This window comes from Hippichthys cyanospilos, chromosome 8, assembly GCF_059441005.1.
Source record: "Hippichthys cyanospilos isolate Australia breed blue-spotted pipefish chromosome 8, RoL_Hcya_1.0, whole genome shotgun sequence".
Lineage (NCBI taxonomy): Eukaryota > Metazoa > Chordata > Actinopteri > Syngnathiformes > Syngnathidae > Hippichthys > Hippichthys cyanospilos.
In genome coordinates, this window is record NC_142376.1 from 11,811,044 (window position 1) to 11,824,489 (window position 13,446).

The 13,446-nt window shown below is 39.4% G+C and overlaps 1 protein-coding gene across 3 annotated transcripts in view; it reads right to left on the reverse strand.

The window, feature by feature from the left end:
• Nucleotides 1-13,425, reverse strand: part of cpeb3 (cytoplasmic polyadenylation element binding protein 3) — a 34,216-nt gene extending 20,791 nt beyond the window's left edge. Inside the window, exons 1-3 of one of the 3 annotated variants that reach the window (XM_088422231.1) lie at nt 13,290-13,425; nt 11,149-11,984; nt 3,743-3,827 (exon numbers count right to left, since the gene is read on the reverse strand). In XM_088422231.1, coding sequence (XP_088278357.1) covers nt 3,743-3,827; nt 11,149-11,984; nt 13,290-13,425 — 1,057 coding nt within the window. Of the gene's footprint in view, nt 1-3,742; nt 3,828-11,148; nt 11,985-13,189 lie in introns of all 3 variants that reach the window. The other 2 variants (XM_088422233.1, XM_088422232.1) reach the window with 2 other exon arrangements.
• Nucleotides 13,426-13,446: the final 21 nt, after the last annotated feature.

The following is a 13,446-nucleotide window of genomic DNA, read 5'->3' on the forward strand; positions in this document are numbered from 1 at the left end:
CACCATTCTGTGGTATTTGCATGCTCCCTCAAAGTTTAAAAAAAAAAAAAAAGTATACAGTGCGAGGAAGCTGGGCGCAATTGAACTGGGCAATCACAATAAACAAATAAAGAATAAATAAATAAATAAATAGTCAAGAGTCACACCACATACACATTGACCTTTGCACAAATAACCCATTTGCTGCAGCAGAAAATCTGCAAATTTCTGTTCCTTTTGGGAAACCAGAGGGTCCCAAAAACAAATAATCTTTTTTGCATATAGAAAAAGATTATTTTGATCAGCATCAGAGCTTGACAGTGACAATAGCAAAACGCGTAATGGAAAAATTCAGCCAAATTGCTCCCCTAAGATGCATGCTGTTGAGCAGGACCACAGCATTTAGCATCAATGGAATACTGAGGGAAAAAAAGCAAATAATACCTAGTGAGAAGCACCTGACATGGCTGGAAAGACTGAGAGTTATTTTCCGCATTTGTCAGCATGACCTACTTCCTCCCGTGCACACTTGCACCAACAACCCAGGATTTGAACATCAACATAGAGAAAATTAATTCAGCAACACAACAGAGAAGGTTTGTTTCCATTGAAAACAAAACTATAATTAACTATCTGAGTCAAAAGTACCAAAAATAAAGGTTTGTCTGTAAGTTTGAGAATTTAGCTGTGTCTGCTCCATATAATTTTTCATTGAAAAAGAAACTTTCAAAAGAGATCCGGACAAATGAACTTCTGATTCACAGTCTGAACAAACCAAATGTTTTTATTATTAATGCGAGGTGAGATTAGCCCAGTCATGATTGCACGAGCTGTGAATTTCCCATCATAACACAATACAATCACCTTGACAGGATTTATTGGACATTAGTAGCAAACTAACCTTTAACGCGGCCACACCTATCATCTTATCTACATGCAGTCACAAAATGTTTTTAAAGTACAGGTCCTTCCCTTTCTTGTAGTGATCATCTCAGTGTAATGTGCTAAAAAGGTTATGAGGTCAGGTCCAGCACGTCAAGCAAGCTAATATTGACCTTTCACCTCAACTTGATTTAGCCTGACCTCTGTCCCCATAGTCTTACTTTCAACATGTCAACAATTTCGGATTGCGTTATGTAAAGATTGGCCAAACGGCAAAGTTAATCTGACACAATCAACTCACACTTGACCCATATGGAGCAAAAGAGCGTAACAGGGGTGCAACATTCCTGGTCAGATAGTTTGTAAACAGACTTCTGGTGCCCACAACTTATTTGACTTGTGTTGTACCTGCAAGGCTTGTTTTGTTCCTGATAAAGACCTCGTGTCAACTCATATCTGCAGACCAACGCTTTTGTCAACAATGTAGAAAGTCAAACAGCTGCAGTATTTGTTCGCTCTCAACTTCTGATAAATTATACTTCCTTACAAATGTCCATTCTATAAATTGAGCAAGAACAAAGACTGAAATCAATACTTCACAGGAAAAGACCACAAATAGCCAACTTGTAAATCAATGACAAGGGGTTGTCTTAACCACATCTATCTCAATCAGTTAGTCCACAACAAGACCCAAAATATTGGGGCTGTTTACAACATTTTACCACTTTTCTAACCCCAATATGTGGTCATAAAAACGCATTTGGCTTACCTTTTTTGAATGGCTCATTGGTTTGTGTTAAGCACATACTCTAACCGCAGTCTTATTGAACAACATAAATCATTAAAATATGTGCTGGGATGCCATTTACCTTGCCGTAGTACCCACATTACATTACCACTTAATGAGCCTAACTTGAACACAGCACATTGATTTGTCTGTCGTGTAATTTAACAACAAAACTCGACATGACTCAAGGACCCAAACTGATTACTTTGTTACTATGGTGAGTGGTGCAAATATGTCTTACATTAACAGTAGAACGTATGAAGCAAGCGTATTTTGTGCGTTGCCGTCTAGATCAGGAGTAACATAATTAACATAACCCTGATCACTAACATATGAAAACCCAGATATTGTACTGTCTATGTTGAAAAACTGAATTTTTTTACACAACCTGATCCTGACCCGAATATTTACTGCTTGTAAGCAAAGCTAATTTACATACTACAATTTGTGTAACAATATTAATGAATTAAAGGGGATAAAAGCACAAAAATTATGCTAATAAAATATAATAAATCATGAGTAGTTATATCTACTCATATCCACATAGATTATTTAAACATATAGGGGAGTAGGGGAAGGGTGATTGTAATTGTAATTGTGTTGAGTAATTGATTTTAAAATAACTTTAAAGTGACAACCCTAATGGTATGTCATGCATTGTAGTTCGTGTTATGCTTTGTCTTAGTCATAATTGTCTTAAGCAGGTGCTCCTTGTTGGCCTGGTAGTTTGCTTGTTTTATTTCCCTGTTAACTTTCAGTCCATGTTGGATCATTTTGCCTTCACTTCAGATCCTTGTCAGTTTTCCTGGTCATCTCACATTCTTTATGAGACACATGATGAATATTTGCATCATGGGATGTAAGTGTTGGTCTTAACACTTAAACTCAAATTTGACCAATACCAATGCAATATATTTGACAGAATGGATGAGGGATGTGAATAGGACCCTTTCAGTTGGGAATGCAAAAACAGGACCTGCTAGGTTAATTTTTTCTGGTGAGTAGAGTTTAAGGATTATATACAGAAAGTGTGTTTTTCAGTAATAACTTGAGATTAGGCAAACTCTCTACATGTTCTCATTAGAATACAGTATATTACACTCTGTTACTGAATGCTTCATTTCCATATTCACCATATAACCTATATGAACAAAGATGACTTTCCAAGCCACAACATTGTGTTAATGAATTGATGCATGTTGCTTCTTACATGCACAATATATTTTTAGATTCCACAGCATGGACCAAAGGAATTGGAGCTCTAACAAACAGGGTGGAGCTGTTCTGTGCGTGACAGGGAATCTTGCAGCAGCCATACGCCTCTCTACATGACAACCACAATGGTAAGCATACAAGGGATGCGCACCCATGTTTTTGCACCACTTACTCTGTGATGTTTTGATAATTGCTGTTAGTATGATGGAGGAAGTGGGCAGATGTAGCGGCGATTGTAAATGCGATTTACAAGCCCAACCATGAATAGGGCCTCTTGTATGTATAAATATGATCACAATCATACAGTACAGTTGCACAAGTTAGTTAGATTATTACATCTTAGTTCCTTGGTCATAAGATCAACAAACAATTACAAACATTGAGGATGAAAGAAAGGGAGAGAATAATTTGCTTAATATTGCATGGTTAACATTAATTATGATGCAGAAATTTGAAGGTTAAACTTTATCAGCGGTATTCATTACGATCAGAAAATGAAGAATCATGCACTGAAGAAAATGGTGTTGTTCAAATGTATTATTTGTCATATTTGTGCACAAAATCATCTAGATCCAGACTTTTTAAAAAATATGTCTATTTTACTTCAAATGATCTGGATTCAGATGCTTTTATTGCATGCAACTACTTGATCCAGTTTGATCCATCCATTCGTCCATCAATTTTTTTTAAAGAATGCAATGCTTTTTTCAGTATCAAGGACCGATAAGATACCGACCGAAAATGATACAAAACAAACCCCACGACCCATACATACAGGATAACATGGGTGTATGAATATTCCTACTCTGCAAAATGATTCCTTCACAAAATATCAGCAATAGTCATTGGTGGGCATTCAGAATGAAGGGTGAGCTTTACCTTTGTCATGGTCAGTCCTTATGATATCCATTAAGGAATTCTCCAAAGAGTGCAAGCTAAACGCATCAAAGGGCCGATTCCGGTCCTACAACATACAATAAAAAAGAGAGGGAAAGAGGTCACACATTTTAAAATACAAAATGAACTCAGTGCAAATCAAAGTATATCCATGATATATAGATGCAAATGTATTATAAACAAAATAAAGTATTGGTAACTGAATAAATTGTATTGTCTTGAAGTCTAGTCCAGAGTGAGAAATAAGGGGCATCCATCCATCCATCCATCCATCCACCCATTATCCAAGCCGCTTATCCATCCATTATCCAAGCCGCTTATGCTCACAAGGGTCATGGGTGTGCTGGAGCCTATCCAAGCTGGGGTACATCTTGAACTGGTTGCCTGCCAATTTCAGGGGCGCACAAGGACGAACAACCAGTTGTATGTACGCACAAACAAACCAAAGGACAATTTAGAGTGCCTTATTGTAAAATGTAGTGATGTAATAATTAGAAAGGCAATTAGTAATCCCAATTCTATGACCAAAGTGTACAGGTATGTCCTCAAAATGAGTCACTTGTTGAAAGGTCCACACTAGGACCTGATTAAATCGGCCGGACGATTTTTTACCAGCCAAAATTAATCAGTCAATTGGTCGAATATGTGTGCGTTATTTTAACGCTTTATGTTTATTTATTTATTCTAACCGTTCACAGGAACTGTATATAAGTAGCAACAGTGTCATTGTTTATTACATTTAAATCTATACCTTGTATACTTCAATACAAACCATGAAATTTGTGAGCAATGTGAAGATGTTCTACAACGACTAGACTTAGTTTACACACAACCTAAAGTCAAAGTTTGCTTCAAAATACTGTGTGTGTGTATTTATATATATATATATATATATATATATATATATATATATATATATATATATATATATATAAATTGCACCATGCAATGCTAAAACCAATCTAAATGCCCGATTGCTTCCATGTAACAGAGATGGCTGTGAAGCTGTCATCAGTGGAAGTTGGGTTAGTTGTCATGGGTCACAGAGGGATTCATTCTGGTCTTTAGTTAGCACAAATGACTAATCATGTGCTGCATATTCTGTCCTTGTGATGAAAAAAACTACAGATCGGTCTTTGATCTCATGAGGCACTTCGATACCTCCCCTTCATAAACTAGAACAATAATCAATACTATGTTGAATGGCTCAAGGTCAAAAGAAGCACTCACAGCTGATCAAACGCCTACTGTCCGTGAATGAATGAGTTAGAGTGACATGTGTGCCAAAGGTGAGGACAGAGAGTGACTCGCTTCAGGCTAGGCTGCATTGTATGCACACCCACACCATTGTTACTCTTTAGGCTGAGCATTCAAAAACGTTATTCACCCACACTCTGGACCAGACAGCAACACGCAGATAAAAATCTGCCCACTTGGTACAAACGCTAAATACTTAAAACGCTGAGCTTTTAGTTTCCTTGCCCTCCCCTCCTCAGTGAGCAGTGTGGATGCGCACAGTTGGGGGCGAGGTCATTGAGCTCAATCTGGTCCAGTGACCTAATTGGATAATACTGTGTACTCTCCAACACAGATTTTACATTTAATGCAGCGTAAAGACACGAGAGGTCAGAATGAAGAGTCAGTTGGTTTTCCCTCCATAACAATGTGTGTGTATGTGTATGTATATATATATATATATATATATATATATATATATATATATATATATATATATATATATATATATATATATACACACACACACACACACACACACACACACACACACACACACACATAAAATCTCTGTCATCGGCCTCCTTGACTAATAGTAATCGGCGGTGGTCCTGGGAAAAAAAAAAGAAGTTCGATCTCAGAAGAGAGAAAGGGCTCAGAGAGTCGACCAAACCCAAGGTTACACTTGCCATAAAAACTTTAAAAACTAAAATTGCGGCGCTCTTTTTTTTTTTTTTTTTGCAATTAGGTTGAGGCAGTTCAAATTGCTGAGTACATTGAACTCAGAACACAAACGGCAGAGGAAAAAGGCAACTGATAATGATTACTTTTCAGATAACAGAAACGTGATTTACAAACTTTACAGCGACGGTTGTCCTGTTTATAGAATACACACTTTTTTTAAAGAACTAATAAGGTTGTTGACAAGAAATTCTGGTGCTTCTGCATATCACCACGTTGTGCTTTTTATCATATGTAGGAAGGTTAAACTGGCAGCTACTTTACAGGAAAAACAGAATGCAAACTAAGAGCCTGGAAAACAAGTCACACCTTGTGTACTTGCTGATGTAAATTTCCTTGGCCACACCCTCAATTTCTTTTAAAGCTCCTTCTGGTTTACATGACCACCATACAACATTTGAATCCTTGTTTGAAGCTGACATGAGATCTGAAGTGATAACAACTACTGATAGCAACTACCATCCCTTCGTATCAAGGGTATCTCCAAAGAGGTTCATGTGACTTTGTGACTTAAGCCTCACACTGATTTGCTAAGAAGAATTCCACACATTCCCCACCTTTAAAGCGGCAGCCAAAAGCCGCCTGGTACACATCTGAGCACAAAGGATGTAAGATTGCACCTGTGGCATTTCAAAAACAGTCAGGACCTGAGTTTCTAAAAATTTGCATACGCAATAATGGGCAAAAACTTTACTTCTCATGCGATTGTGCTAAACAAGCAAAATTCAAGTTAATTTTTCAGGCATGCTGATTAATTTAGCACATGTAAAATGATTTATCAAACCTGATCTCAATTTAGGGGACTAATTTGCGTCTTTAAATACAGCATCTAAAAACGTTAGCATGCAAAATTGGTAGCCTGACAAGCCACACCCACTAGACAGTGGCTCTGGAAAACTTCCCATTGACAGCTGTTCAGCCTGGTTCAAAAGGTACTGTTCGTTTATTTGCTTCATCGTGAGCAACGTCACTCTTCAGAGCTGGAACAAAGTCTGTCCTCCTCATAACATTCAAAGTAGCATGCAGGACAGACATAAGTTTGTTTCATTCAGCATTTAACTCAGTGGTAAATGAGGGGACACTGTGACAACTATGACAGCATGAAACATCATATTTTTAGCGCAACAAAGACATAAGTCATTCACTACTGTATCCCTTCCACTAGCCATGTTGACTTTACTCCGCCTCCATCGTTACTGTTTACTACTTGGTTTCCAATGCATTGCTTTTGTGGCGTCATGTCCTTTCTTCACTATTTGGTTCTTTCAACTTGTCTGCCTTTCATGCTGACTGCCCAGACTCATTCACTGGTACAGTGGTTTCCAGGGTAGCAAAGTGGTGCCAGCCCAGTGATCTGGCACAATGAGAATTGTCAGAGAAAACTTTCAGCTACAATGAACATTTTTGATACACAATGGCCAAAAATCATCTTGACCTATCTATTCAACAATGCCATGTTAAAGCTTTTGAATGATCTAAGAGCTGAGAGAGCCAGTCACAAGAAGGAGTCATGCATATGGCATGTGATAAAACATCTTCAGCGCTGCACTTCCTTGCTTCTGGATCATTTAAGAACATTGAGGCAATTGGTGCTGGTCTCTCCCACTGCAATATTTTAGAGCGGGCTGGTCCAAGATTTGAATTCAATGTTACAAAGGACAGATGCATGCATCCATTGCATGACTCTTTTCTATGACTGAATACAAGGCAACCCTTCGATCAGGATGGGCAACTTCGCCACAATTTTTCATCAGTGCTACTTGAGAGCCAGTCATGTCAGTAACAAAGTTAGTGTTTCTATTTCTAGCCAAATAATCAGATTAAAGTTACTTTTCTGATCACCTTTACCTAATTTGATATACTGTATGTATAGAATTCAAAACGTAGTTAGCTTGACAAAATAGAAAGATGTACAGATTATAACACCAGGATGGTCATTTTTATGATAAGCAGGATGGTTGGTATTTATGAAATGTAACTAATAAAGTTACTTGCAATCTAAGTTGGTTATTTTTTCAAGCAAGTCTCAAGCAAATAATCAATAAAATAACTAACTTTTTCAGGGTAACTGTGGCAACATTGTTGGAGGTCATGTTCACATCTTAAATCAGATGTATGACATAAATGCTATTTTAGACATGGACAAAATATGTTTTCTCAATATATAACATTTTGATGGCATTCACAAATTGAAGGAAAACTCCTTGTTCCATGATTGCCAGACAGGCAATCACCTCTTTAGTGAGGTTGTGTCCATTCTCAACTTGAACATAGTGGTCGGGCCAGAAGTCTAGATGGGAGAAGCAACATAAACGAAACACACACAAGACGAGGCACTTAAAGGTGAGATCTTAGGAACCTCAACAGGCACACCTGTCATGTCATGAGCGCTGCCTGTGACACTGTATGAAAGCTTTGGCCCCGCCTACTGCTTGGCTCAGCAATTTGCCTGAGTTTCACTTCAGTAAACAAACCAGTTGACTTGTGGCACCCTGACCTTGCATTGTGGTGATAACTCCTCTCCAATTATGGTTGTAATTGTTAAGCAGTTAGGTGTGAGCTGTGACTGAGATGACATCAGTGAGGCACCCAAAGACCCTTGAGGAAAATACTTAAAGTTATAGTTATTGAACTAAGGCAATTGCAAATACAGTATCTATGCTAGTAGTGGTATTGGACAGGATTTCAACAAGAATAAGTATGAATGGAAAGTTGCTACACGGTTGGGTGAATGGCTAACTCCTATCATTACATACCGTACTTGTGCATTTGCCACTTTCAGTTGATGCCATTAAATTCTGAATATGCATAACTTTATTTAATTATGACAAATAAAGTCACATGAACATGTAAATGGCATTGCAAAGAAATGTCATTTAACCAGTGTACATTATTTCAACACAACTTGGTGCTGATTGTGACCAGAGTTTTAATAGTTTGGGATTTTACATTGTGGTTAGTATGTATTTCAGTTTCATGTTTATTTATTTATTTTTAATGCTCTGCGATCGGCTGGCAAACAGATCAGGGTGTCCACCGCCTACTGCCCAAAGACGGCTGAGCTATGCACTAGTGACCTTAGTGAGAATAAGCACCTATAGCAGGGGTTTCCAAACCTGCTCCTCGAGGGCCGTGTCGTGCATGTTTCCTTCAAGTGTTTCCCCAGGACACCTGATTCAAATGATCAGGATCGTTATCAGGCTTCTGCTGAGCTAATCATATGAATCAGGTGTGTCAGGAGAAGAAACCTGTAAAACATGCAGGACACAGGCTCTCGAGGAGCAGGTTTGGATGCCCCTGGCCTCTAAAAAAAAAAATGGATAGATGGATGGACGGATAGTTATTCTTAATAAGTTAGGTTTTTTTTTTCATCTAGTAGGTTTGCTATATTTTTGTACCAAATCTGGTCAATTTAAATTGGTAAATGTAGTTTTAGTTAGTTTGGTTAATGAAAAAGTGTTGTTTTTTGGGGGGTAGTTATGTTGTTAGGAGTCATTGGCTACAGTAACCTAGATTGACATTTTGATTGTGTACCTAGGAAGACATTATTGAGGAAACACATCCATGTTGCTTGGCAAATATAGCAGATGCCTGACATTTTCCTATGCTGTAATTGTGTTAAAGGACCTGAGAAAATTTGAAAGGCAATCATATCACTATTTCCTATCAAAGTGAATGTTTAATCCCACAATTCCATTTGAGAGTTATGTTTCTGTACCCACAATATGTAATCATTACAACACTAACAGGTTCGACATATGATCTAGTCTTCACAAACCATGTTGTGAAGTTCTAAATCAGTTTTAAATTTGAGGAGCAGTTGCTGGCCTCTTATGATGATTTATTTTGCAGTCAGCATGTATAAACTAAGGGGGAAAAAAGGACTGGCCATGTGAGAAAGGCAAGTCAGTATGGGCAACAGTTAGGTAGTCTACTTGCAATTGGATATGCCAAAATTGAGAAAGGTGGCCTCTGAAACAGTCTAGAGGCTGTTCATAGAAGTAAACATACAGTAGACGAAGCCTGTGAAAATTGTGCATATCTAACTACAGTAGATCTAAACATGAAAAAACAGGTTATCAAAAACGGAACGGTATATTTCTGTAATCATTAGTATCGAGGTCTCAGATATTTTTTAGTCATTTAAACAGAGAGAGTAAAACATATTTTCACACTAATTGCTGGGAGTGAACACCGGCTTCAAAGGACAAGTCAAATACGTACCTATATATTTTTTACAATTCTACTATGTTCAATGCCCTCACACTAGTACAACCCTTGCATTCTGATTAATATTGTGTTTGTGGAATATGAACTAAGCAGCAAATTCCACTCAATTTTATCCATCTCAGGGGGCTGTCATTTTGCTACTTGTGTGTGATGTCAATTTAAGTCCCAAGCAATGGCAAAATGGCTGCCTCAGAATGATGTGTTTAGATAAGTGAGGCAGTATAAAATATTATTGTAAAGAAAATTTTCGACCTGATTTTTTTTATCCCACGATATGTAAATGCTCCTGAATATTAAATATGACGCCTTAGCGGAGTACACAAACATCTTGCATGTCAACAAAGTTTTCATTAGAAATCTAAAATGAGCTGGGATCAAAACAGTTTTTGGAGAGCGATATGAGTATCTTGCTAGATCACTACGTTTTTAAATGGAAGATGTTGCTTCATTGCAATGTTGCCATCATTCAGTGAAATTATTCTGTGTCTCAATCATTGGCAAAACAGTGTGAATATTTTGGATATTGCATTTTGTTATATTTTCTTGTTCACGCAAGACACAGCATAACACTGAATGCGTCATGTGCCAGTTAAACATTACAGCAGTGGTGTCCTAATTATGGCCCGAGGGCCATTTCCTACCCGCAGAGCATTTTTCAGTGGCCCATGACAAAATTTCTAAACTTGACATCTAAACGTGTCACCAAGGCTACTTTAAATAAATAGTAGCTATTTAGTGTATATACTGTAAAGCTTTTCTTGATATGCCAAAAAAATACATTAATAATTCTAAAGTAATTGTTTAAAAAACAGTCAGGTCTTATATTGTTTTCCTTCTTAGTGTGCAGTGATGGGACAATGCAGTTTCATGAAGCACATGTGTTACTGTTTTACTTCGCTCGAGGGTACAAAATCACAAAATCACACAAAATCTTGAAAAATATATATTTGCCTTATCGCCTTCAAAAAAAACGGTGGTTTGCACTTTTCAATTGCATTTTTGCACATCATTTTTATTTATGTATTTATGATTGTCTTGTACTTGAGCCTTAGAATTTCTTTTTATATCTTCATGTTTTTAAAATGACAATAAAAGACTATTCTATTCTAAAATGAATATTAAGGTGACTTGGAATGTCAAATGGTATAAATAATAATGCCATATCGTGGGAGTGTGTTTACCTGGAAAGGTAGTATATTGCTGTCAGTCCTGAAAGCAGCGTCCTCGTTCCAGGCTTTGGGGGCAAGGGGACCAGGTCTTGGAAATTTCGGGGGTGCAATAACATTGCTGCCATAAGGTTTTTTCATGGGGGAAATTGGGCTCACGGGAGAAGGAACTCCAACACCGACGCCCACCGCTCTGCGCGGATCCCTGCCTGCCTGCAAACCGCTCCAAGGGTGGTTGGAGCCGGTGCTCCACCCTGCGTTTTGGTGATTGTTCCAAGCCGGTGACGATAAAGGGGAAGACGACCCTTTAGCGGCGTTCATGATGGTCTGATAAGCGTTTCTCTGGGGGAAGGGGCCTTGGTTAGGGCTGAGGGGGGATCTTCTCTGCTGCGCCGGTTGTTGATGCGGTTGAGACTGGTGGGCGAGTCCCATCTGCGGGGAGAAATTACCCCCGAAGACTGCGTTGACGTGGTGGGGGAAGTTCTGGAAAAGCATCGTCCCGTTCACGGAGGGTATTCCTTGGAAAAAGCTTTCGTCCACGACGTTAGGGTTTCCCGTGGACCAAGAGCTCCCGAAGGAGGGGGACGGGGAGGAAATGGGACCTTCGGTCTCATGTGGTTGCTGGTGGAAGTTCAACCCAGGCAGGATCGGGGACTCCATCGACACTTTGTCCGCGGTGCTGCTCCCGGTCGACGGACTCTCGGACCCCGATGATGAGGACGAGGGCTCCAATGACGGGGTCGGGGGGGTACTGGCGGAGGGAGGATGGTCTATTTGCGTCGGAGCTTGCTGATGGTGAGCCTGGGTTGCGTTTTTGTCCATCAGTAAATCATCCTGCATGTTTTGAAGAGCTGCAAAACACATGTATTTTAACATGTAATTGTTGTATTTCAGCCAAGCATGCAGCAATTGCCGGGCTGCCGCGCCCGTCCAAGTGGAACAACTCAGGCGAGGCTCTGGCGTTAGCAGGACCATGCAAGTGCAAAGCCCGTTTGGTGACCAACCAATAATCGAAAGGAAACGCACTTATCAAGAATAACACAAACATTCATAGGTGCCACGAATTACACAGAGAATATAAACGTGGAGATAGCCATCCACCCGCTGTCGCCACGTTGCCTTTTCCCCTTCCACGCAGGAAACTCAAAACTGCAACGTGAAACTGAAATGTGTGTGCGCATAGGACCTCCCCTGTGCTCATTTGCATACGTCAGTAAATACAGCTGTCCTCCCATAATAAGAAAAGGAACCGTGACTGGTAATTAGTTATCGGGGTAGCCATGAATTGACACGCTTACCAGTCCATGCTAAATGCTGCACAATGACGCGTATGGAATGCTTTAATAATGCGCATGCATCCGGGCGTGTATGCTCTGAATATACTTGTATGAGGTAGCTCACGAAGCCAAGGGTGCAAAGACGTCCTGCGAAGGCTTGTATAGTGCACTAGTTGGTGGGGGTCCGCAATGATAAAGATGGAGCGCTAGAAAAAAAAACAAAAAACGACGCGTTTGAATAAAATCGTCCGCTATACTATGCGTTTTCCTAGTGACAAGAAAAATATACGTCACATTTCATTGAAACCATTTTAATTAATGTATTGCCGTGGCCTACAATTACCACCACCACCCATTTGCATAATTGGATTAAAAATGAAACAAATACACCCAACTTTGGTTCAATAAATGGCGACAAACAAAAGCAGTCACGCCAAGCGGTGTTCAAAAAAGTCTTTACAAATTTGGCAATATTATTGCATATACAACATCCAGGCGCAGAGACATTGATTTGTCTACCGGATACGGAACACAAGAACAAAACAAATGTACACATCGTTTCAGCTGTGTCATTTCAATAATTACATTTCAATGTAATCGCAACAGCCTGCGTTGCATACACCCGTGCAGTTAATCCACGATTTCTCCCTCAAGAGCTACGCTTCCAAGGTCATCAGAACAGCCCAACTGTCCTCACCCAAAGACGCATTGCCACAGCATGAGTTCACAAACAGCTCTTTCGCACACTAATACAGACGTGCGATACATTTCATGCTTGCCTTGCCTTGAAATCCCCCTTTAATCCATATGTGTGTCCCTATCACAAAACAACACCAGCAGCATGCACCACAGCCGTTTGTCACTCTGTCGCCAAGTTACCTTGATTCTTCACCCTTTGGGGACTCGGATGACAAATATATCTGTTTCCCTCGCCTAGGTTTAGAAATGACAAACGAGCAACCCTTGTTCCGAGGTAGTCAGCAGTTGCTTCAACAGCTGATTGACTGCGGCGCATGGATGATGCCGTAGAGAACTC